This window comes from Bos grunniens, chromosome 11 (genome assembly GCF_055505025.1).
Source record: "Bos grunniens cultivar Pamir isolate PY7600 chromosome 11, Bosgru_T2T1.0, whole genome shotgun sequence".
NCBI lineage: Eukaryota > Metazoa > Chordata > Mammalia > Artiodactyla > Bovidae > Bos > Bos grunniens.
In genome coordinates, this window is record NC_141175.1 from 85,893,886 (window position 1) to 85,921,147 (window position 27,262).

General features: G+C 36.1%; 1 protein-coding gene and 1 pseudogene across 10 annotated transcripts in view; both read left to right on the forward strand.

Annotated features, from left to right (window-relative positions):
• MAP4K3 (mitogen-activated protein kinase kinase kinase kinase 3) overlaps positions 1-27,262 on the forward strand; it is a 184,975-nt gene that overhangs the window by 102,729 nt on the left and 54,984 nt on the right. For 9 of the 10 annotated variants that reach the window (XR_015137174.1, XR_015137172.1, XR_015137173.1 and 6 more), the window contains 10 exons: positions 3,740-3,804; positions 8,789-8,844; positions 9,403-9,450; positions 11,865-11,907; positions 13,400-13,472; positions 16,212-16,343; positions 16,539-16,601; positions 16,688-16,769; positions 16,866-16,976; positions 21,603-21,681. Coding sequence is in view for 6 of the 10 variants with exons in the window: in XM_086327334.1 (XP_086183460.1) it covers positions 3,740-3,804; positions 8,789-8,844; positions 9,403-9,450; positions 11,865-11,907; positions 13,400-13,472; positions 16,212-16,343; positions 16,539-16,601; positions 16,688-16,769; positions 16,866-16,976; positions 21,603-21,681 (752 nt within the window). In the remaining 4 variants the exon portion in view is untranslated. Of the gene's footprint in view, positions 1-3,739; positions 3,805-8,788; positions 8,845-9,402; positions 9,451-11,864; positions 11,908-13,096; positions 13,130-13,399; positions 13,473-16,211; positions 16,344-16,538; positions 16,602-16,687; positions 16,770-16,865; positions 16,977-21,602; positions 21,682-27,262 lie in introns of those variants that run through there. The other variant, XM_086327340.1, reaches the window with a different exon arrangement.
• LOC147363464 (U2 spliceosomal RNA) lies at positions 17,415-17,582 on the forward strand (annotated as a pseudogene).

Consider the following 27,262-nt stretch of genomic DNA (forward strand, 5'->3'; position numbering starts at 1 on the left):
TCAAAAGATCAGTGATCACATTGACCAATTCGGAAAGGAAAAGGTGATTTCTAGAAAATACAGACCGTTAAACTTGTCGGTCATCTGTCCCCAACAAGCATCTAAGATAATTAATCACATAATTAGCACTTACAAGAAGGAAGTGGTGATTAACACAACTTTAGTAAGAAGTTACATCAAATCAATCCCATCTCTCTCCTATTTTTTTTCCTCTTAGAAAAGGGCAGTTTTATCTATTTACACGTTCTCTGAGTTCTAGGAGCATTGTAAGCAGTGTAAATAACTGCCCAACAAGATGAAATATAAGAAAAGAAGTAGAAATGGCTTAACGTTTATTGGGCTTATTAAATTCGAGGTCCTTTACTAAGCAGTTTACATGTTATTTCTGTTTATCCTAAGCAGATCCCAGAACAACCGTTCAGCCAGTTTTTGTAAGGTGTGAGAAGTCCCTGCTGCCTGTTTGCATAATCACTTGCAACAGGAATTTTACATCAGATTCATGTGCAACAGATGTGAAAATATTTTAGAGCCGTAGTTCTCAAAACATTTTGGTCTGAAAGCTCATTTTTTTCTGCACTCTTAAAAATTATTGAGTACCCCAAAGAGCTTTGGTTTCTATGGATCATATCTATTGATACTTACTATATTAGAGATAAAATTGAGACGCATTTGAAACAAGAATACATAAGCACATATCCCAGTAGCCATCAGAGGACTTACATCATCATCTCACTTCTGCAGCCTCTGGAAGACTCCACTGTATTCTCAAAAAAGAGTGCAAAGGGCAAGTAATTTTTAGTGTTGTTATGAAAATGGGTTTAACCTTGCTGACCCACTGAAAGGATCTCTGGCACTCTTAGAGGGCCCCAGACCATACTTTGGAAACCATTGTCCTAAAGAAAGGATTCAGTCTAGAGAGATCAGGCTATGAAATCCTGCATTATACATATTGAATTATAGTCTAAGCATCATTTCAAAGAATATTAGTTGATGGACTTGCCTGAGCCTTACACCTCTCTGTGCAACCAAAGGTGCAGAGAGGTGCCAGGTGGTAATTCTGAGCAGTATACATAGCTATTCATGTCACCAGTGGAAAAATTACTTCTTAAGCTCATTAGTGGAGAAGGCAATGGCACCCCACTCCAGTACTCTTGCCTGGAAAATCCCATGGACGGAGGAGCCTGGTAGGCTGCAGTCCATGGGGTCGCTAAGAGTCGGACACGACTGAGCGACTTCACTTTCTCCTTTCACTTTCATGCATTGGAGAAGGTAATGGCAACCCACTCCATTGTTCTTGCCTTGAGAATCCCAGGGACGGGAAGCCTGGTGGGCTGCCGTCTATGGGGTCACACAGAGTCGAACACGACTGAAGTGACTTAGCATAGCATAGCATAAGCTCATTAGTAACCTCACTTCTTGTTGTTTAGTGGCTAAGTCATGTCTGATTCTTTGTGACCCCATGGACTGTATCCTGCTAGGCTCCTGTGTCCATGGGCTTTCTCAGGCAAGAATACTGGAGTAGGTTGCCATTTCCTTCTCCTGGCGATCTTCCCAACCCAGGGATCAAACCCACGTGTACTGCATTGGCAAGTGAATTCTTTACCACTGAGCCACTTAAGAAGCCCAGCTAGGTCATACTTTACCATCAGCTGCCATGTCTCAGTTTCGTCGGTGCGTGGACCACCTGTAAATGTGAGGTCCTGATTTCTTTCGCTGGGCTTCACTCTCTTCAACTTTGTAGAATCATGGCAGTTTGTACTCTTGTTTGCTGACCACACTCTTTAATAGTTTGTGTTCGCTTGTTACATGGTCCATGGTCCATCGTACCCAACCAGGTCAGCTCAGCTCTCAGGTCTGCTTCATCACACCAGCACTGCCATACGTGTCCACTTGTTAGTATACTGTTCATGTACTACTCTGAGGGCTTCCCTTGTGGCTCAGCTGGTAAAGAATCTGCCTACAATGTGGGAGACCTGGGGTGGGAAGATGCCCTGGAGAAGGGAAAGGCTTCCCACCCCAGTATTCTGGCCTGGAGAATTTCGCAGAGTCAGACACGCCTGAGCGCCTTTCACTTTTCACGTGCTGTACTCTGAATAGTACTTAACTCTGGGTGCCACGTTTTAAGAGACACTGACAAACTAGAGACCTTCCAGGTGAAGGGAACTAAACCAAGGCATCCACAAACAGACCGTTGTTTTACAGTATGACCTCAGCCCATTCTAGCTTCATGTCTTGCACTCTCTCTTCAGGTAGCCTGAATTCAGCTCATGCTAAATCATCCACAGTCTCTCAAATGTGGGTCTTCTTTCAGATTTTCATTCTTTTGCACAGACCTTTTCCATGTCTCTTGGCAGTGAGTTCCTACTTTAACTTCAAGACCCAACTCAAATGTTTTTTCCTCTCTTAAATATCCCTTAACTTTGCTAGTTTTTTTACCTCTAGGTTCTTGCAGAACTTATACAAGGCCGGATTGTCCATTAATCAAACTATAATTCTGTCAAGGGGTCACCAGACCTTTTCTTTAAATGACCATATAGTAAACCATTTAAGTTTTGTGGATTTTGTGTGTTTCTCTCTATCACAATAGCTCACCATTGCTTTTAGTACAAAAATCAGCCACAGATAATATGTAAGTGAACAAGTTTGACTATGTTCCAGTAAAACTTTACACGGACACTAAAATTTGAATTTCACGTAATTGTCATGTCAAGAAATCTTCTTTTGACAACCCTCCCCCAACCATTTAAAAATATGAAAACCATTCATAATTCGTGGTCTGTGCAGAATCAGGCAGCAGGTTAGATTTGGCCCACTGGCCATAGTTTGCTGACCCTGGATCTAATCAATTTGTTTATTCTTTCACTCACTCATGTATTCATTCATTTATAGAATAAATACTCATTTGCTGGATACCTAGGCACTATCGATACAGGGGCGAGAGAGACAGACATATGTCTCTATTGTGTCTCTATTATGAAGGCAGAATCTTCTGTGTTAGACTGAGCTTGCTCATCTCTGGCCCCCAAGAATAGTACATTTCCTGGTACGTTTTGAGATGAAGTAATTAATGATTCAACAAAGGAATGAACAAAGGAATAAGCAATTATTTCTTTGCTAATTATTTCTCCTGTGACTTATGATTATGCTGTCTTATAATGTAAATGTGAGAGAGAAATTCTACTAAAGACAAGTGAGTGATAGTTTTTCTTTTCTTTTCTTTTGTTCTAAGTGATAAATTTTTAACAAAGGTTATTTTTGAAAGATCTTTGTTGAGTCTAGATATGAGGGTAAAATTTACATTTTGTCTGTTTTGTTGATAAGAGCGCCATCAAAGTGATGTAGTTTAAGATGTATTGCTATTCTATGTGATAAATCTTCTATATAATTTTTGGTATGAACCTTCTAATTAGCATTTAACTTTTATAATACAGTCATAAGGCAGATGGATAACTGATGGAAGGGAAGTTTTTAACTAAAGGGACATTTTCTCTCATTTGAATGTGCTGGATGACATCTTTATATCCTGCAAAAGGTGTATTTTAAGAATTAAAACCTTAGGTTGAGTTACAGTAGCACATAAGTATCGAAGATTCGTTTACTCATAGAGATTAGCTTCTCTCTTAAATAGCACATTGCATTTATGTGGTTTTTCAAGGTATTAACATACAGCCTTCCAATACTTGTTACTTCAAGTAGTTTTAATCATGAAAATGTGATAATGCTTATTTTCTTTTTATAGGCGAGATAAACTTTGGATTTGCATGGAGTTTTGCGGAGGTGGTTCCTTACAGGATATTTATCATGGTAAGACCAAAAGTTGTATGTTAAAGAGATTAAGTAGACTTTCTTAAAATGCAGTTATTTACTATATTAAACATCAGTGTTTTGTGGAAAGTATGTTTTATCATTATACTGTATGGATACATAAGGAAATTTAAGATATATACAGGCGAAAGGAGCATTTGCTTTCTAAGTTAGAAAGCTTCATGCAGTGGAATTATTTGCTAATTCTAAAGAAGGCATTTTATATATAGTTAGTTCAGTTGGAATAGGAAACAGGAAATGATAGATTTTCCAGAAGTGCTTTAGAAGGTATAATGAAGAAAGTGGGCTTTAAATTGGTCTTTAAAAGATTGGTGAACTTTGGGTACAAAGAAGAGGGAGATGTGCGCTCCTGGGGGCGAAGCAGCAGCACGGTGACATGAAGGTGTGGTTCGAGATCACTCTCAATGTCTGGGGTGTGTCTGGGATCAGATCCAGAGAGCCTCGAAAGCCAGAAAGAGGGACTTACCGGGTAGTCTAGTGGCTAGGACTCATTGCTTCTACTGCAGGGGACATGGGTTCGATCCCTGGTCAGGGAACTTAAAAAAAAAAAAAGGTCAGAAAGAAAAACTTGAGAATATTGAGTATTTCTGCTTTATGAAAAGTTACTTATTTTCTGAGAATATTTTTATTAAGTGTGGCTATTCTTTCTATTTGATAATTTTTTCCTTTTTATTAATAACATTTTGATGTCAAAGGTTCAGTGAAAATTGAAAAATATTTGGCACCATTTGCATTACAGAACATAGTGTTTCTGGAAGTTGGTTATAAATTTTAAAAGCTATTTTTCCCTTTTATTGTCTTCATTTGGACTAATTTCTCTACTGTGTTACTTATTGATTTAATTTCCTTCTTTCTTAAGTTTTTTTCAACTAAGTCTCCTGGTGGTAAACTCAGTCTTTGATCCTCATTCTTAAATGATAGATTAAGCAGACATAGGCACATTTTCTCCACTGACAGATGTTTTCTATCAGCATTTCAAAGATACTGGCCCATTGTCTTCTAGTTTGTGTAGTTGTTGGTACCTTCTGCTAACTATTGATCCTTTGCAGGTAATCTTCCTTTCTTTCTAATTGCTTTTAAGATTTTTCTCTTCATTTTTGGTGTTTCTAGTATCTAAGTTTAGATTACTTTTCCTGCTTGGGACTTAAAGTGCTTACGTATGAGATTTTAGTTCTTTTATCAAATCTGACAATGGTTAATTACTGTCTATTCAAATAGATTCTCCTTCAGTTTCTCTGATTGCTCCTTCTAGAATTTCCATTCCATGTCTCTTAAAGTCACCTTCATATTTTCCAGTTTTTAGTCCCTCAGAACACTGAGGATACTCATAGCCATCTTCTGGTTCACTGATTGTACACATGTGATAAGTACATCCATTAGGTTTTAATTTTTGGTGACTGTATTTTTCATTTCCAAAATTGATTCTGTTTCAGGTCTCCTTCAATTTTTTGTCTTATTCTTGTCTTGTGATTTTTCATCCCTTCTTTTGCATCTTTAGTTTTTTGAAGCATACTTATTTTTTGGTCTTAGATTGCTTCATAATTTCATCAGATATATATGATTGGTCTTAGATGTCTGATTCTGCTTTCTTCATTAGGAAGCAAGAAAGACAGTTGTTACAGAAATAGGTTGTCATGTTATCTTTCCATATCAACCTTCTGATGGAAATAACATAGTAATATAAATTTGTTGGTACTGATCTGTTTATGAAGAATCTATGAAAGAAATAATCTTGTATTAACTTGCGTGCTGTCAGACATACATGCTGAGAATATACATGCTTATACACAGCTCCAAACCCTCTTTCTCTGCATTCACTCCTTTGATTGCACCTAGGTTTCTATCGAATAGCCTCCTCATGGCAATGTATAGTTCTCTTTGGCTGCGGTCTACAGTGCTGTCTACTCACATAACCATATAAGACGTGTACTTCCATTTCTCTGTGTGTGCGTGTGTCTGTTTCCTCCTCTCTCTCTCTTTCATCGTGTTGTCATTCCATTGGGAGTAGTATAAAATACGCTGAATTACCTTCGTTGGTCAGAGAGATGTTCTACTTTTCTAATAACCACAGTGCTTATGGGGTTTTTGTTTGTTGCTTTGCTGGCATATACAAATTATATTTTGATCCATTATGCAATTTTTTTTATTAAAGCAGCTTTTAAAAAATTATTTCTGTTTATTTCTGAAGCACCATTAAGTGAATTTTTATATTTTTTCTTACTGTCCTTAATTCCATCATCTACTCAGTGTGATTTTTCTTACATTTAAATCTTCTTAAAAGGTGAACCATATTAGTTATCTGTTGCTGTGCAACGGTGATCTTAAAATTCATTGTCTTGAAACAAACGTTTGTTATCTCACAGTTACTAAGGGTCAAGAATTAAGAGTGGCTTAATTGGGTGATTTGCCTTGCAGGACAGGCCAAAACATGCGTAAGACATTTGGTCCATGCTGAAAGTCCTTGCAGTTTGGTCCTGTGCAGTGAGCGTGTTTGGTTCATGCCACATGGTTTTATACAGGACTTGATATCAGTCATCTTTTAGCATGGACCAAATGCCTTGAGGACATTGTGGGCAGGACCAAATATCAACAAATACCAAGATCCTTTCGGTGTGGATCGAAAGTCTTATGGAGGTTTTAGGAAGAACCAAATGTCTGCTAAAATGGGTGATTTTAGTTCATGGTCACTGATGAAGTTGTAGTCAAACTCTTGTCTGGAACTGTAGTCATCTGAAGGCTTGACTAAGGTTGAAGGATTTACTTTCTAGATAATTCACTTACATCAGTATTAGCAGGAGGTCTCAGTTCGTTACCATGTAGATTTTACCATAGGACAGCTTGAGTCTCTTCATAGGATGGCAGCTGATTTCTCCCAGAGGAAATGATCCCAAAGAGCAAGGAAGAAGCCATAGGCTTTTTATGGTGTAGTCTTAGAAGTTGTATTCTGTCACTACCGTTACAGTTTGTTCTTTAGAAGCAAGTCATTTTGTCCAGCCCACTCTCAGGAAGGGAATGAAGTTGCCACTCTTAAGGGGGCTGTATCAAAGAATTCATGGACATATTTTTGACCACTTGGCTGGGGGCAATGGGGCAAATCCTTTTTCTCTCCTTTTGTTTACTTTTCTTTGCAGAACTAACATTAGAACTTTATACTGTTGCAACATAATAGATTTTTTGGTCTCTGTTTTTCATTGAACATTTTTCTTTCTGTTTGATGTTCTTTAACAAGTTTCTACACTCTGTTAAATATTTATGTTGAATTTTTTTCTCATTCATTTCATAATTTTGAGATCATCTTCAGTGGGAGTTCCATATGACTTTAAAGAGTATCCTTTCAACAATATTGGATTATTTTCCCCAGGGCTCCAATGGCCTCATTGTTTTCGATATATATTTGAACTCTAAACCTCAGTGAAGAAGCGACCTTATGAATTCCAAGAGAAGATATCTTTTTCCCCTGTCCAGATCCCAGGCCATGACACATCCCTAGTCATCTCCTGGTGCTTATCTGCTATTTTAATGAAGATGTAGCCCTTTGAGGATTCTGGTTTTATGTGGGTGTTTGTTTTAACTCTTCCTTTGCAGGCCTATAACCTTTTCTTCTGTGCCCATGTAGGGGATAAAACTAAAGCCCTAGCTTATTAAGATTGGCCTTCTCCTCAGAGACAGCTAGAATATTTGATATTTTCACCATTCTGCTTTTCATTTCATCTCTCTTTTTGCTTTTGGCTTCTGAGCAAGTCTCTTACTATTTATAAGCTTAGCTAGACATTTTAAAAATTATTTTAAAATGTTTACCTGGTGTTACTTTCAGGGTTTTCAAGTTATGTTATTTGTCATATTGTGGGAACAGACTTGTCAAGAAGGCCTTTCTTACTGGATGAGAATAGGCTTATAAACCACAGAAATTAGTTACTATATGGTTTATCCTCAGTCGTTGAAATTTATCCTTGTCCCTAAAAGAATCTAAGTGAAATAGATTCTTCTCTCCCACAGTTGTAAAATGCAAGTAGTCTGAACTACACATTTTTACAAAATGTTTTAAGTTTGTGTAAGTGGGAGATCACTATCTAGTATATGATTTCATCGTTGGGATTTAATTCAATTTCTGGAATAGTTTCTCCTACCTAACTTACTTCTTATATTCTAAAGTGATTTAATAGTGAAAAAGAAAAAAACTGTTTGAATGTTTTTCATAGTTTTTCATAGCAGATGCACACAGAGGAAATACTATTCAAATATTACAATATGATTAAACTGTATCTCTCTCTATATATATATATAGAGAGAGAGAGATGGAAAGATGTCGTGATAAGTGAAAAAGGCAAGTCCCAGAACTGTCTGTGTAGTATGGTTCCATTTATGTTTCTGTGTGTGTGCACTGCCTACCTGCACTGTATGAAACCTGTGCATAAAGTCATCTGGTAGAGACAGGCCACACTGTTGATTTTTGGGTAATAGTGGTTTGGATCAGGAAGAGACCTATCTCTGTTGATTGAAATTTTTTATAGTGAACATGTGTACTTTTATATCTATAAAGCAAATAATTTTAGGGGAAAAGTATTGTTTTTAACTTAGCCAATAATACATGTTATGTCATTTTTTTAAAAAAAGTTTTAATAAAAACTAGTTAGACATCTTGGCTGTGCTTTCTTTAACATTTAAGAGGTGTTATGATCAGGTGTAAAAAATGAAAATGTAAATTAATTTCATTGACTATTTCACTGTTTTATTTATTCTGTGAACATTTACTCAGTAGCCTTTCCATGCCGGGCACTGTTCTAAACACTGGGGATACAATGAGCAAATCAGATTTTTTAAATTCCTGCCCTCATGGACCTTACATTTTAGTAGAGCTTAAATATATTAAGTCTGTTGCTTAGTGGAACTTTAACAACTTTGTCTTTTATTGAAAAAACACACTTCGAGTAATTTTATTAACATTAATTTTCTCCTCTCATAGTAACGGGACCTCTCTCAGAACTGCAAATAGCGTATGTTAGCAGAGAAACACTACAGGTAAATTCAATGCTAATTGAAAAGTAATGTTCTTTATTAAACTAAATGTTTGATTACTGTGCATAAGCTGTTAAGTAGAATAAGGATTAAATATTCCAGTTTGGAAAATTCTTGAATTTGTACATTATATTTGCAAATAAACTATTTAAAGCTTTAGTATGATAATATACCTCCTAAAATTGGATTTACTTATTTATTTTTATATATCTGTTAGTACCAAAGAAAGTCTTGAAAATTAAATGCTCTTATGAAATTGAAACTCATTCTGATACTAATTGGATATTTATTTTTAAAATGTTATTTCAAACTGAGCAGAGTTTAGTGAAAATTATTTGTCTTAGGAAAATTAGCAGTTCAGAGTGAGCTCTGCCTCTTTCATTTTCTTGATTCTTTTATCTTTTTGGATATTCCAGTAAAATAAAGTGATTGTCCCTAGAGCTTTCTGTGATGAGTAAATAAGTAAGAGAGACTACTACTCAGTTAACCACTTTAAATCCTAGAGTATTTTTTGTAGTAAAGTCTTACTACTGTTTCTGACTTTTTTTTTTGAAACTCCAGGGATTATACTATCTTCACAGTAAAGGAAAAATGCACAGAGATATAAAGGTATATATCATATGTTTATTTAATGGCCCTCTTCTTCTTCTTAAAATATTCTGATCAAACTGAGCAAAATTGTCTCAATTATTCTATTTAATGAATTTATTGTCTTAATATGTTACTATAATAAAGTTGAGTGATACTTTGAAGATTTTCATTATTTTTTTATAGCAGCTCTATTGAGATACAGTTTACATACCATCAAATTCATGCCTTTTAAAGAGTACAATTGTGGATTCATGTTTTAATAACACATTTTATCTTGTTTGTGGTTATTTATTTATAAAATGTAAATTAGGTCCATAACTTCCATTAATTTACAGACTTTAGGAAGTTTCTGGCTGGCCAAAATGTTTGTTCAGGTTTTTTTCTGTAAGATGTTTAGTTAATTTTGGCAGTCTTAAGGAACTGTCTTTAATAATGTATCAAGATGGGTAAGTTAAACTTTGACCTTTTCTGCTAGTCTTTAATTGGCAGGGGAGAGCAGGTGCCCCATACATGCTTGGCAAAACACCCCGATGGTAGAACTCAGCTTATTTCCAAAGATAACTGACATCTCCTTTCTTCTTCCTCACCCACCTTACCTCCTGCTTTTTCATTCCCCCTTCTGTTTCCTGAGGTTTTCTCTTACAGAAGGGTTCTAGCCCTTTTGGGAGGAGGGGTGGATCACATATTCTTTGAGTCTCTGATGAAAGCCATGGACTCTCTTCTCAGAAAATACCCTTATGCACATGCCTTCAAATTGTGCATGAAATTTCAGTGGACTCTCAGATCACCTGCTGAGATCCTCTGCTTTAAGTATGGTTTGTAAGCCACTTAAAAGACATAAGAGCCTTGGATACAAAGGTAGGAGGGATCCTAAGAAGATAAGTAAATCAAGAAAGATTCTGTCATTGGCACTTCAGTGATCTGGAAGAAGTGATAGATTTTTGTTGGAAATGGAGGTTGGACTGCTTTCTAAGCAGAGGGAACAGTGTGGGCAAAGATACAGAGATCAGAATTTTGGGGTCATTTCAGGGATTGTCAAGTCCGCATCTTACAGATTGAAGAGAAGAAAATGTAGGAGAGTGTTAAGAGATCAGGTTGGCCAGGAGGTTTGGTGCTCCATTATGCAAAAACTTGTGTGCTGGACTCCAGAGTTTGGGCCTGATTAGGTAGATTCTGGCCATTGCCACTATTTCTCCCCTGTCTAAGTCGCTATTATATCTCACCTAGACTTATGGAATAGCCTTCTAACTGGTCTTCTTGCTCCCATTCTTGAATGGTCCAAAGGAAGTTCTCTACCTCACAACCAAAGTGACCTTTTAAACTCAGATCTTGTTACCCTTCTGCTTATAAACTACCATTGGCTTCCCATGATACTCCATATATATTCAGATTTTTTAACATGACCATTAAAGTTATGCATGATATGGCCCCTGCTTTCCTCTCTGACCTCATTTCACATGTCTCTTCGTTTTACTCATTCTGTTCTAACCAGACTAAACTTGCAGTTCCTGGAACATATCAAGTTCATTCTGGTCCCAGGACTTTGCTGTTACTGAAATGTTCTAGATTTTAGCATGACTCTTACCCTCTCTTCATCTGAATCTCTGTGTAATTACCACTGCCTTAGAGTGGTAATTTTCTTCAGCTTTATCTTCAGAGTACTTACCTCTGTCTGTCTTTGAACCATTTGTTGGTTCATTCATTCATTTGTGTTGTATGTGTGTGTGTGTGTGTGTGTGTGTGTGTTCATTTTTAGATTTTCTTTCATTCCTACTTGGATGTAAGCTCCATGAGAGCTATAACTTTTTTGTTACTATAACCCCAGAGCTTAAAATAGCGTCTGGTTGCTGGTAGTCTCTCAGGGAGAGAGGGATAAATGGGTGTGTAGATGGATGGATGAATGGAAGGAAGGAAGCATCATAACTACAGGTGACATGATATAAACGGTAATTAAAAAAATTTAATCTGGAGAGAACAAATCGAAGACTTTGCAAAAGTCTAGATTGCTAGGGCCTAATTCAAGTTGAAATCACTACTCTAGTTTTCTTTCCTTTTTCTCATCTCTCCCATTTCTTCTTAGAGCTGCAGTAATATCAGGGGGTGCAGATTTTGGTTATTTCTTCCTCTCTGGGGTGTGGGAAGGGATTTCCTGATATTTTTTCCCCAAACTTACTTTTATATAATTGATTGCATCCTGAACCATACAGGCTGCTTACTTTTGCTTTCTCATTTAAAAGTTGCCCAGGGAGGAGGCGGGTGCAGCCTATAGAGGCAGTATTTCTATTTAACATTTTAATTGGGCATACTTTAAATCATAAGTATTTCTAGGTCTGAGGCTGCCATTTGTTATTTTAAATGTGTATGTTTAATGTATTATATGTGCAGTCTGATAAAATGTTTCCTACTTTAACTAAAATGTTCTCACTTTGAAGGGAGCTAACATTCTATTAACGGATAATGGTCATGTAAAATTAGGTAAGTAAATTTGAGTTTCATCACTTACACAAATTTATTTCAAAGCATAGTAAGTTTGTTTTACTCTGTAGGATTAGGTTTCCCCTTTCAGCAGTGTCTATATATTTTTAGGCAGAAATTTTCGTTGCAGGACATAACATATATAATCTCTCTGTATCTGTTTCCTCTTCTCTTAAATGGGAATCAGATTTGTCCTTCATATATGACAGATTTGTTATAAATAATGATTGATGATATAATGAATAGTGAAATAATATACCTTGAAAATTCTTTCACCTCTAACCCTAAAGGAATGGGACTTCTAGTAAGAAATCTGTATAAAATTACCCTGTAACCAAAAAGCAAAAAATCAATAAGGCCAAAAATCCTACCTACTTACGTAAGCTTTTAAAATAAAACACAGTATTAACTTACATAAGAATGCGATTTAGATGCTAAATGGGCTTTTATTTTGTAACTTTTGGTTGTCACCTTATCATTTAAAGCAGTTCAAAACCTAAATTTTAACTTAATTTGGAAGTTTAAGATAGAAAACATGTACAATATAGTAACTTTATAAAACTGTGTCTGTTAGGTTTGAAACGATTATTTTGAACTGCCTGCCACTATAAAATCAAAATTCAAATATTTATTTTCTAAAAATAAGATAAAACTATTTTGATCTATAGCCTACATTAGGACTAAGCAAATTTAAAAGTATAATAATTTGCATAAAAAAATTTCCTAAGTCACCTCTATATATGAGAAAAGCAGCTATCTATTGATGGCTTAGTGAACAGTTTCCATCTGCAATTTAATGTTTTGTGTCAATATTATGTGCCTTAGAGACCTCCTATATATATAATATATATCTTAGTTTGTAAAGATTTATAAATCATTCATTAAAAAACTAGAAAATACAGAATTCAACATACTTAAATAGCAACATAAAAATAAACTGACACAAAGATACATTTCTTGATAGTGATTGATATTGGTATTAGAATGTAAGATTTTTACAAAAAGATTTTTTAAATTTTCTAAGATTTTTAGAAAAAGTCTGTTTCAATGTCGTTTCATGGTAGATTTGCCAGTAGAGATTTATTTATTTATTTTTTTTATGTCAGCTGTCACGTGTATGGCAGGAAATGAATGGAATATATTCCTACTTAAGGTCCCTTCCAACGACTTTCCTTGAATTTCAGGTCCTGGGAATTAGAAATTATAACATTAAGTCTGGCAGGTTAGAGTCTCTCAGTTGTTTCTTCATCAAAATTATTGATCTTGACTTCTGTTGTCGTTTGATTCACGTGGGGATGTATGGGAATCCACATGGCTATCATGCACCGTATTTGGTGATATTTTAATGCTAGTCCACTTAAAGAATTTAGAGTGATGTTTGAGAATGTCTCATTTCTATGAAATTAATTAAAATAATTACTGAAATGTTTTCATGTTACTTTAATTTTACTTTCAGTTTTATTTTCTAAATGTTTCTCTCTTTTTTTAATAGCTGATTTTGGGGTGTCCGCTCAGATAACAGCTACGATTGCCAAACGGAAGTCTTTCATTGGTACACCATATTGGTAATTTTATTTCGACTGATAATTTAACTTTCTGCTTTTCTATCATTATTGTATGCAGTGTTTATTTAAAAATAGACTGAATGGTGTAAAACAGATTAAGGAGGTCATCAACAGGCCAAGTAACTTAGGCATATACACTGTGGATGAATTACATAATCATTGAATATTCTACCATGGTATTTTTCATTAAGTGGAAAAGGCATTAAAGATTGATGTGGCTTTTAGAAGACCTGGTACAAACCTGATGGTTCAAGTTTTGCCCCCCCAAAACCCTCAACTCTCGGTCCTACACATATTATATATATTTTCATAGTCAGTCCGTATTCTGACAAATTTTTCAACATTATATTATTCACAGTATTCTCTTGCTCAAAACTTTTTGAACCAACTAGTTGGAAGGAACCTAGTCATCAATAAAATGATAATTGGCTTGCATTAAACTTTACTTATTTCTGGGGTTCTTGGCTTGCTCGTTGGTCTTTTCCTTCACATGCTCTTAGATTTGTCCTTCCTCCTATTTGCCACATCATTTACTATTATTTTACTTCTGTTCAAATATGTCTTCTAGATTTTTCAAAGACGATATGTTTATATTTCTCCTTTTGTTCTCATTATTTGGGGTTGATTTCCGAGAGGAATAAGAGATTAAAGAGTTATCTGTTACAACTCTTTTTAGGTACCCTGTCTCCTCAGTTTGATTTTAAACATCTGGAGGAGCTCTCATTCAGTCTCCAGAATCTAACATGATTCTCTTCCGACTCTTCTTCAACTCTCTCTCATATCATGTCTTTCCCACCTAAACTCTAGGGATGTAGAATATTTACGGAATCTCTCATGCACTGTCACTAAGGTTGGCGGTTATTTCAGTTAATCCGAAAAAGTCTGTGATATTGGCAAATCTCAAAATTAATACACTGCACATGTACCTTAAACATTTTATTTCAATTTAAGGTGAGTACTTTTTTTTGGCAGGGGACAGTCTTCTGATACAGGATCAAGGCCTTTTTTTTGTGCAGATAACTAGTTAGATGTATGCAATTGAACCATGTTTTTTTAGTTTGTGTTTCTCTAAAGTCTAGTGAGAGCCTAGCCAGTCAGGTTTGTTGAGGTATGAATGTAACATTATTAGGTGTACGATTCTATGAATGTTGAAAAACTCTGTGGTTGTGAAAAATGCCACCACAATGTGAAACATAGGTTTCCATCACCCAGGAAAGTTTCCTTTTGTTCCCTTTCATAAATTATTTTTGCCCATCTCTAGCCTCTGGCAGCACCTGCTCTAATTTTTGTCTCTATAGTTTTGCCTTTTCCCCCAGTGTCATGCAAATGGAATCATGCAGTCTGTAGCCTTCCTAATCTTTCACAGCTGTCCTGTTCTTAGCCTGGTTTGCCAGATTTTTTTGGTTTTTCATCTTTAGAAACTTGTCTTCAAGAATCTTTTCTAAAGCATACATTTTCATTTTCATGACAACTTATTCTTTTTACCTTCATAATAAATTAGTTTTTATAATTAATTAAATTACATATTCATAACAACAAATGTAACAAACAGGTTCACAGATGACTCAGTTGGCTGTGGTAAGGATGCAGCCTAATTGGCAGGAGCAGAAGTGCACAGGGTGGAATCTGCCACTCATATTTTTGTAGAGGAAGAGGGAGCATCACCTGTGAGCTCGTTAAGGTGCCGCCTGTGTGCACCTTCATCCTCTATAGGGCATTTCCACAGCCATCAATAAAGTTAAACCGTCACCCTTAAAAATTCACTTTTCTTATAATAATTTGCATAGTCATAAGAGCTACTTTAAAGTTAAAAACCATCTTAAGATCAAGGGTTTAAAAAATTAGAAGGAGTTTTATTGTTTGTTTGTTAACTTGACTGACTTCCTTGACTTTCCTGAAATAATACCAGGAAAATAAACATTCTTGTAAGGCTGCCTAGTTAAATCATACTTTTTTTTTAAATCATACTTTTGATATGTAAGAGTTGAAGTGTTTATGTCATGTAGTTATTTTCAGAACTACTGCTTAGGATTTGAAATTTTTTATATTTGAAAATCAGTGTAAGTATTTAATAAAATATAGATTTATAGAGATAGAATAAGGCTACAATAAAGTTGAAAGAAACAAAAAATTTACTGAATTTAGGTAACTTTCCTCTTAGTAAATACATTTCTTTAAAAAAAGCAGACCCTCATTTTTATAACTTTCCACACACCATTTAAGTTTATAGTAAATACTAGTTAAGTACTAAATCAAGATTCTTGGTGCCCTGGTAAATAGTTTTGGTCAAGTGAAAAGAGTCAGAGACCAGATGACAGTTATTGATATAAAAAGGAAGAGCTAAAATGATAAATTATTTATTACAGTATGTTATTTCTCTATAGAGTTTTGCATATACAGAGGAAGAAAGATTGGGGTTTGGACAAATTTAGTACATGTTGCTCTATTACATTTGTAAATTGTTGTAAACCTTTATACTAAATAGCTAACTTAGCAAAGTAACAGATGAGAAACCAGCAGGGGCTTGGAATGGGGAGGGTATTACAAGATGTAACGATCTCATCTTATGAGATGTCGCCATCTTGGGAAATACGAGCCACGTTAAGTACTACATACTTACTTTTCAGATGTCAAGGTCTAAGTAGGCCTCAGCTTACACAGTGATGGTTCCGTGTGTCTGGTGGGAATAAGATTAAAATACAGTAAACAGTTTTTTCTTTTCTGAAATATTTCCTTCAGGATGGCTCCAGAAGTCGCAGCTGTTGAGAGGAAAGGGGGGTACAATCAGCTGTGTGATCTCTGGGCGGTGGGGATCACTGCCATAGAACTTGCTGAGCTGCAGCCTCCTATGTTTGACTTACACCCGATGAGGTCAGTGCGTCGTACCTGAAGAATGCTGTGCTTAAATTGAGGTCCCATCCCCCTCCCAGTACTATTTATCATGTTGTGACCAAATAGCATTCTTAGTTTTGCTTCACCTTATTTGGGAATAGTAGTAGTAGAATTAATGTTTTATACTAAAGTATGCAGTCTTAAAATGCTGTGTAATGATTGTTGATTTTTCAGAGCATTATTTCTAATGACAAAAAGCAATTTTCAACCTCCTAAACTAAAGGATAAGATGAAGTGGTAAGTATTTTTGTGCTATTTACTTTTACAGTCATGAGCAAAATACAGAATTGAAATTTTAAAATCTGATTTTCAAAATTTCTTAGGTCAAATAGTTTTCATCATTTTGTGAAAATGGCACTTACCAAAAATCCAAAGAAAAGACCTACTGCTGAAAAGTTACTGCAGGTATTATTTTTGCCCTGAAAAATGTCTTTTTTTCAAGAGGTAAGATGTCGCTTAATCAAGACTTCTAATAAGTACTATGTTGTTTTATTTTTATAGCACCCATTTGTCACACAGCCTTTGACACGGTCTTTGGCAATCGAACTGTTGGATAAAGTGAATAATCCAGATCATTCCACTTACCATGATTTTGATGATGATGATCCTGAGGTAGGAACTGTTTTTACCGTTTTTACCAAGTGGTATATGTAATGTTTGTGTATATAAGTATATACATCTTGGAATCAGTTTGCTAAAGGTCTGGGTCTAATTTAAATAAACTCTTGAGGGAAGAAATACCCCTTGATGTTGCCTATCCTAGAGAAGTCATGAGCTGAGTTTTTTCTGTTGACTTCTTTGGAAGACTGTTTTCTGAAAATATTAAAGGTAAAGGGTGCATTGCAGGCAGGGAAGTCCAATAGTAAAGGCAGAATCATCTAATCCACTTCTTGAAATTACTCTAGTTATTTTAAAGTAGTCATTTTAGATGAAGTTGCCAAATAAATAACCCATTGTAAAAGAGAACGCAAATGGGAACCACCTATACAAGATGTTAGAATATACACAAAATTTCTGTTCTGTTTTCTTCTCCAAAAGAATCCATGTACAATCGCTTCTCGGCCTTTTGGCTAAGATCAAGTGTAGTAAGAATCCATGTACAGTACTTGATGAGTTATTAGTGGTTAGTGGAAAGTATAGGATTGACTTTGTTGGTGACTAATACCCTAATTGTCTGCTATGTTTATCCAGTGTAATTAGAGAATTAATTAACCCTAGTGTGATGGGAGAATAGATATAAAAGGAAGCTTTCACTTTGGTTTGCATATTTAGCATTCCTAACTCAGCTAATAATTGTGACACCAAAGATCAACTCATATATGTTACCTGTCAGAATTCTGTTACTGAGTATGTAGCTGAGGTAGATAGTCTTGAACTTGATTGGCTTTTAGAAGGTATTTTAAATGGTGTAAATTTCAGTGATGATACTGAAGAACTATGGCTCTTGGTGGTCAGAAAGATGGTCTCAGCTTATCTTAGGTCAGAGAACCTTTCTATCAATTCACCACTGTTCTAACTTATATTTATACAACTGTAAATAAGCCACTGTCCTTTTGTTTAAAGGTCTGGAAAGGCATTTGGAAATTTAAAAAACTTAAAAATTATTAAATATTATTGACTTTATACTAGGGAGAAATTGGGTTTTGTTGTTTTGCTTTATAAATTCTTCTTTAATTTAATATATAGGTGTTGCCTTGATTTGGATGGTAGTAAAGGACTGTAAAAATGATCAAGTGAGCTGAAATCCTGCAAAGCAATCTAAATTGTCCATAAGGAAAATTATAATTGTTTTGTGATCTTAAAAAATTTTTGTCAGAAAATTAAAATCTCTCTTATTGTCCATTTTAAATGTATGGAGAAGTGAAAAATAGTACAACTAATATTTAGTACACTGTGATATATTATAACCTAAGAGAATTGTTTCTTTTCTTTGTTTAAATAAAAAACTACTTCGGTGGATCATTTCACTATCAAGTAGTCTATTTATTAAGTAGATTGCACAGTGTCTGCCTTCTTCTTGTCATTTAACTTCATGACACAGAGCAGGTTATTTTTATGCTTTGGTGAATGTCATTTTCCTACATTCAGAGCACCTCTAGTATTTTATCCTTTGAACTATGAATGTATGAAATAATCTCCATATTCCTGTGATGTGAAGTTTTTTGCTGGTGCCCCTTCTTCTAGGGCATCTTCATCCTTTTTATCAGAACTTCTTTCTTCACTTGCATCAGCTTCATCCTCACTAAGTTACCATGGCTGTATGTCTGCAGTCTCTTGAACAGCAGCAATGTCAGCATTCTCACTGTCGTCTGTTTTATCTTCTAATTCATTTCCAGCATTAATCCAGAGTGATCACTTTCTATTTCTTTGCAGCAGTTTTATCTTTGTTGGCTAATTCCTTCTTTCAGTTAACAAGTTTTTGTAAAAATGTCACATGAGTATATTATCCCTGGGAGACAGGGAAACAACACAGCTACGCACTTTGCTGCCTGTGCATGAATTGAATAACAGATGCTCAGGCATCAGTCACAGATGTACTTTGAAAGTAGTGATGTGAGTAGCCACTGATCATGATGTACATATGTTATTATAAGTAGACTATAAGTCGTCTTGCCTGGTGGCTCAGTCAGTAAATAGTCTGCTTGCAGTGCGGGAGGCCCAGGTTCAATCTCTGGGTCAGGAAGAGCGATCCCCTAGAGAAGGAAATGACAACCCACTCGAGTATTCTTGCGTGGAGAATCCCATGTATAGAGGACCCTGGTGGGCTACAGTCCATGGGGTCACAAAGAGCTGGACACGACTGTGACTAACACACACATAAATCTATAGTCATCTGTGGACTGAAGAGCTCACAGTGAAGTTTCTGTCTTATGCAATTACAATCAATATACTGAATGTTGATAAGATACTAATATACTGAATAACATATAATTAATAATTCATAATATACAATTAATATATTGGTGACTAAAATTTGAATCATGTTATAGAGGACTAGTATAATTTAACTATATGATAGTAACTGAAATTCATGTGTATCAAGATTCAGCACATGGACTGCCTGTACTCCTTCAGTGCATTAGATGCTGTGCAGTAGATGCTGCGCTGTTGTCCCTCACTTCATCCTGTTTATTTGTGCTGGATTATAAAGTCCTTTAAAATGTGTTTAAAGTGGAGAAATAATAAACCAAATGTAGAAGCAAGCTGTAGAATAAAGACTCCTCTGAGATTTTCTCATATGGCAGAGAAAGAAATTTCTCCTTATCAAGACTGTGTTACTGGTATTAAAATTATAGGTTAAGGATGGGGGTAGCTTTTCTTTTGACCACAGTTTAAGATCTTTTTATTTTTCTTTTTGATCATACTTTCCCCAGAGAAATTTATAATAATTTATACATATATACTACAGTGTATGTTATGCATAAAAGGTAATATCCAACAGTCTTATTATATGCAAATGATTTGTAATTGCTAAGTATTTGAATGTGCTTAGTATTTCAGCAGTTGCTGATACTATATATATATTGTGGAAACTGAATTCTCTTGAAAATATTTAGCACGTGTACTAGTTCTACTTCAGTCTTTAGTTTTTCTTTATTATACATTATTCACAATGGAAGAAAGTCCACTTTTCCTGTACGGTTCCCGTGTAATTTGTTTTAGAAGTACTGCACATTGAAGTAATTGTGATTCTGGTTTTTACTTGATAGTATTTTCTTCTATATGTTAACCCATTTACTAGGCACAACATTGTAAGATTTAATAACTTTATACCTTTGAAGCTGGGAAAGTAAAACAATTCTCATAGAAAGGGCAGATTTCATCCATGTTCACTGATAACAGCAATATGTGTTACTAATCTAACGTGATACCTATTTTTGCTTGTTTTTGTTCCAAATATTGTTTTCAAAAGTCCAGGGTTTTTTCTCATTCTGCAGCTAACTAGCTGAATGTCCTCATCTATAAAATGAAGATAAAGATTTGTTTCACAAGTTTGAGAACAGAATGGGCTAAGGTATATGAAAGCACTTTGTAAACTACAACTCACTGTGTATGTTTGAAGTTTAAATACTTACTTTATAAAGTTATTTTGCTTCTGTTTTATTACCCACTGGTGTTTTAATATTTGGGTCTCTCAGATTCATATATCTTTATTTCCTGAGAGATGTCTACACTGAGAATAGTTAACCTGGGTCCTGTTCTTGATTTACCTTATAGAGTCTTAATAATTGGAGCTCAAGTGTTTACAAATTACATTTTCCAAAAAGATAGATATATGAGTATATCTTCTTCACAGCTAATAACTTCAAAGATAATGTTTCACACACAGGGAGAAAAACCTATTTGGTACGTGAAATAGATGCTGGCATAGAGTATATAGAATGAAGTTGCAGAAGCTTTTCAGATAGAGCCATTTTTACTCCATAAAGATTGGAGAATGTCCATGTGTTAGTATTAACAGTAAGAAGAACTCACCCCCACTTCCCCTCCCGCCAGGATACCGCTCTCTGAATGTGGCAGTTCACATAGAGAGATTTTAATAAAGTAAAAGGAAAGAAAATAAAGTGCTGCTTCTATAAGAAAAAACATTAAGGTGGGGGAAATGTTGTGTTTACTAGGTAAGAAGACCATAAATCATTAATGCCTTTAGCATTATTTCATTTATTTTATCCTTGATATAAGAAGTTGAGGCAGATTTTTTTTTAATTACAGTTTTTTCCTCTGAAACAGGGAAAGCTTGCTGCAGCCTTTGAACACCCATTGTATTGTCAAAATATTCATTTTTGAATATTTATTTATGTTCAACTCATAAGAACACTCCTATATTCACTTACAAGAATATGCCTGCAATGCCTGAGACCTGAGTTCAATCCCTGTGTCGGGAAGATCACCTGGGAAAGAGACGGCTATCCACTCCAGTATTCTTGCCTGTAGAATCCCATGGACAGAGGAGCCTGGCAGGCTACAGTCCATGGGACCTCAAAGAGTTGCACACAACTGAGCAACTAACACTTTCATAAGAAAACTCACTGGGAACCTGCTGTGGATAATGTTTATCCCTAATCTTTAGCTCCCAATTTGAAGAGAAAAGAGTTTTCAGTTTGTGGTTGCCATTTAAAAATACTAATAATAAAGTTGTATTTTGTTCCCATTTTTATGTAAAGTGAGAGCTTTCTTTCATATGTAGGTAATTTGTGGACAAGACAGTCACTTGTCCTTGACTTTGTTCTTTCCTAGCCTCTTGTTGCTGTCCCACATAGGATTCATTCAACAAGTAGAAATGTGAGAGAGGAAAAAACACGCTCGGAGATAAACTGTAAGTATATATTGTATAGAGTTTGTAATTTAACAATGAAAAATAAGATTTCAAGTTGTAATTTAGTTGCCATTATTTTTGCTCCATTTTCTTCCAAATAGTTTTTATGTTTTCGATGTTTTGAAAGGTAGAATTTAATTAAGACAGTAAGAATTTTGTTTTCTTGCTCCTGGGAGCTTTCTGGTGGTGGCTGGGGATGTGTATTTATGTGTTATTGTTTGGGAAGAGGAATAAAATTCCTAGAGTAGGCAGGATAGAAGGAATCAAGGCAGCACTCCCTAAACTTCCTTGTTGGTAGCACTTGCCTAGAGAGCTTGCAAAAATGCCCTTTCTGATTCAGTAGTTCTGAGGTGAAATCTGAGGTTCTCTGCTTCTGACAAGCTCCCAGGTTACAAAGAAGCTGATGGTCCAGAAGAGGAGAGGGCTGCAAACTTAAAAGCTAAGTAAGGCAAGTAGGGACAGACACTATCACCATTTAATAGAAAATAAAAAAGAAATGCAAAGATGAATAGATCTACCTGTCGGGTGGAGTCGTACAACTGATTAATAACAAGCCCGAGATCTCTCAGCCTCCAGGCCAGAGGTCTTTGGCTCCACAGAAACACCTCGGCACACGTGTGTGACCTTCACCCTGGAAGTCCTTTGTGAACCTTCCTTTGGAATGGTGGCTGCACCTTACACTGTGTATTAAGTTCTTGGCAGATTTTGGTGCTGGTGCTACCTAGAAATGCTCATATAAGATGGAAATTCTTGAAAGATAAGCACAATCTACTTGGCAAAAAGCCCAGGACTGGGATTAATACTTTGCCTATAGTTAGTTTTGTGACCATGTTAAATTACCTTTATAGCTCCCACTGAAGCCACGTGGTTTAAATTTGCTAATTTCTCCTCAAAAGTGTTTTTCTAAAAATGACAACTTTAGCATGCAAACATTCCCCATTAAAAAAAAAAAAAAAACCTGTTATTTTTATTTATTTTATTTATTATTACTATTTTACTTTGGCTCTGCTGGGTCTTTGTTGTGTCACACGGGCTTAGTTGACCCGCGGCATGTGGGATATTCCTGGACCAGGGATGGAATCCACGTCCCCTTCATTGCAAAGTGGATTCTAAACCACTGAACCACTAGGAAAGTCCCCCATTATTTTTTAAACTCTAAAAAATGCGTTTATTTTATTTTTGACTGTGCTGGGTCTTCGTTGCTGCATGTGGGGTTTCTCTAGTTGGTGGCAAGTGGGGGCTCCTCCAGTTGTAGTACGTGGGCATCTCATTGCAGTGACTCCTCTTGTTGCAGAGCACGGGTTCCAGAGTATGCCGGCTCAGTAGTTGTGGTGCAAGGACCTAGTTGCTTGGTGGCATGTGGAATCTTTCCAGGCCAGGGACCGAACCCATATCCTCTGTATGACAGGTGGATTCTTAACTATTGGGCCACCAGAGAAGTCCTCCATTATTTTTTAATATGTGAAAGTAGTTACAATATGTCTTTGTCATTTCTTTAATAATACAAAAGGTGATTAGAGATGCCTTTGTAGTTGATTCAGAAAACCTTATGTGTTCAGTACTATTGAAAATCTGAAGTACTTTCTATTATGTTATCCAGTTATATTTTTAAGTTGTATTGTCAGGCCCTTTATTGCAAAGTGCAGTTACCTCTAGGTCCTTCTTTAGTAGCTTGTATCAGTGATTATCAGCTCCTAACTACATATGCACATATATTCTATTTAGCTTAATACTGTTACCCTAGTTTTTCTGAGATACTGATATGCCCCATTTTTGGTGGGAGCAGGTGATACGTGATGGACATTTTCTCACCATTTACCAGTAAGAAAAGTGTCATGTCCCTCTAGTATGTTGAGGTAGCAATGGGATTAAAATCACCACTTCTTACAACTTGTGGGTTTGATATTTGAGCCTTTAAAATCTTGTACAATGTTCTAGTATATGCTTTCTTAGGATGTTTTATGATTTTATATGAGATGTTATAAAGTATAGGCAGTCGTGCTATTGACGATAGAGACAGGCTTTGAAAAATAACTTATTTTAGTAGTCGTATATCTTTGTTCCTTTAATAATGTTTTCTGTTTACAATTACATGATGTCTCTTCATGTAAGTGAGGTTTTCTGTTTATTAAGCTAAATGATGTTAAGGCAATATATGTAAAAACTGACTCACTTGCAGAAAAGTTATTACTCTTTCCCTTTTAGAAAGACCTTTTTGCCTTCAGTTGAATATGGTAAGCAAAGACTTGCTTTGAGAGGAAGTAATTCTGGGGCTCTTCTTGTCTGCCATGGTAGGATCAGTTTTGACCCTAATAGTAGTGATGGGTCAGCAAGTGATCATGTCAGAGCTGTTTCAGAGAACTAAGAGGGAGTTTTCATCTGGATGCTGCTGCTTAGTCAGTTCAGTTGTGTCCGATTCTGTATGACCCTATGGATTGCAGTCCACCAGGCTCCTCTGTCCATGGAATTCTCTAAGCAAGAGTACTAGAGTGGATTGCCATGCTCTCTTCCAGGGGACCTTCTCAACGCAGGGATTGAACCCGGATCCCCTGTGTTGCACGCAGATTCTTTACCACTGAGCCACCAGGGAAGCCCTTTCATCTGGATAGTAAAACATAAATTTATGGTTTGTAACTTGACATATGTTCAAGGAGATAGTAGCAGAAACAGAGATCAAGACCAATAGATGGTTACAGATAAGTAGAAATCTTCAACATTATTAAGAACATCATAAATAGCACTGCAGCCCGGGGTGATTGTCCAGCAGTTATTTGAACAGAAGCTGGAAGGTCCTGCGGCAGAAACTGTCATAACTTTAGGGAAGTTGCATAGAACAGAAGAGTGATACCAATGTAAGGCGTGAAGAGTGAATCTCCAGAGGGACTTTGTGACTCTTTCTAGGAATGCATTCCCACAGAGTATAAGGGTGGTGAATACCTGTGACAGTTGGGATTCTGTCCTTGTTATGAAAGTTAGTCTTAAGACAGCATCACTTAAATCCATGCACCTTATCTTTGACAAAGGAGGCAAGAATATGCAATGGAGAAAAGACAATCTCTTTAACAAGTGGTGCTGGGAAAACTGGTCAACCACTTGTAAAAGAATGAAACTAGATCACTTTCTAACACCATACACAAAAATAAACTCAAAATGGATTAAAGACATAAATGTAAGACCAGAAACTATAAAACTCCTAGAGGAAAATATAGGCAAAACACTCTCTGACATAAATCACAGCAGGATCCTCTATGACCCACCTCCCAGAATATTGGAAATAAAAGAAAAAATAAACAAATGGGACCTAATTAAACTTAAAAGTTTTTGCACAACAAAGGAGACTATAAGCAAGGTGAAAAGACAGCCTTCAGAATGGGAAAAAATAATAGCAAACGAAGCAACTGACAAAGAATTAATCTCAAAAATATACAAGCGGCTCCTGCACCTCAATTCCAGAAAAAAAACGACCCAATCAAAAAATGGGCCAAAGAACTGAACAGAAATTTCTCCAAAGAAGACATACAGATGGCTAACAAACACATGAAAAGATGCTCAACATCACTCATAATCAGAGAAAAGCAAATCAAAACCACTATGAGGTACCATTTCACGCCAGTCAGAATGGCTGCGATCCAAAGGTCTACAAGCAATAAATGCTGGAGAGGGTGTGGAGAAAAGGGAACCCTCTTACACTGTTGGTGGGAATGCAAACTAGTACAGCCACTTTGGAGAACAGTGTGGAGATTTCTTAAAAAACTGGAAATAGAACTGCCATATGACCCAGCAATCCCACTGCTGGGCATACACACCGAGGAACCCAGAATTGAAAGAGACACATGTACCCCAGTGTTCATTACAGCACTGTTTATAATAGCCAAGACATGGAAGCAACCTAGATGTCCATCAGCAGATGAATGGATAAGAAAGCAGTGGTACATATACACAATGGAATATTACTCAGCTATTAAAAAGAATGCATTTGAATCAGTTCTAATGAGGTGGATGAAACTGGAGCCTATTATACAGAGTGAAGTAAGTCAGAAAGAAAACACCAATACAGTATGTTAACACATACATATGGAACTTAGAAAGATGGTAACGATGACCCTATATGCGAGACAGCAAAAGAGACACAGATGTAAAGACAGACATTTGGCCCCTCTGAGAGAAGGTGAGGGTGGGATGATTTGAGAGAATAGCATTGAAACGTGTGTTATCATATGTGAAATAGATCACCAGTCCAGGTTCGATACATGAGACAGGCTCAGGGCTGGTGCACTGGGATGACCCTGAGGGATGGGATGGGGAGGGAGGTGGGAGAGGGGTTCAGGATGGGGAACACATGTGCACCCATGGCTGATTCATGTCAATGTTTGGCAAAAACCACCACAATATTATAAATCGCCTCCAATTAAAATTAATTAATTAATTAAAAAAAAAGAAAGCATCACTGTGCCCCTGTGCTCAGTAATTATGTGGTCCAATGAAAGCAGGCATTTCATATGTGACAATAACAAGGCAGATAATGCATGGAACTGTCCTCGTGTAACTTTATTATGCTATTTGGCGACAGGTGTAGGTGAGAGTTGTTCAGTAGGCCTCTATCAAGGTGAGATACATATATATATATGTATGTGTATATATATGTGTATGTATGTATATACATGTTTTAATATCTTACTAAAAACTATTTTGTAATCTTTGATTTGTGATCATATGTGAACAGGCATGAGGAACCCATTATTGAAGAGCCTGCTTATCTCCAAGAGCCAGAATTAGATATCTAGTTCATAACAGCTATAAAGCATATACATACTTCACATTACAACTGTGTATTTTGTAGGGCCGTTTCTCAACTTTCTTTACTTGTGCTTCCTATTGCTAAATATTCAAATCTCATGATCTCCTTTCATTGTTATTAACATTCACAGTAATCATACATACTAAGCTAAAATCAAAACAGTTACAAAATAAGTGTGCTTTGAAATCTCACTCGTTCCCCTGCCTTGATTGAGAATTGTTGTTTTGGCTGAAACTCAGGCTCTTACTAGTTGAGCTGTAATATCTGTGACTCTCTGTTTTGCTTCTTTTTCATGTTTTATATTTGTGCCCCTGCTTTTATCTCGGTGGTCTTGAATGCTGTACCAGGTTATAAAAGCAGATAATGACAATGAGATACAGAAATTAAAGATAAAGGTAGTGAGTCATTCATTAAATTAGAAGAGCAGGGGGAAAGGTGAATGTAGTATAGTCAGTTCATGTTGGCTGTAATATTTCGGTTGTACTTTCGCTGTAGAGGTGTGCTAGTTATTTATCGTTGTTTAACAAATTACCCCTAAAATGTAGCAACTTAAAGCAATAAACATTTATTATCTCATACATATTCAGGGATCCAGGACAGCTTGGCTGGGTGGTTCTTGCTCAGGGTCTGTCTTGAAGCTACAATCAGAGTGTCATCAGGGGCTGCAGTTTCCCAAAGGCTTGACCAGGGTGGAACATTTGCTTCCAGGGTTACTCACATATTGTTAGCCCAGGACTTCAGTTCCTTGCAGTGTAGCCTGTCCATAGTGCTGCTCAACATGAC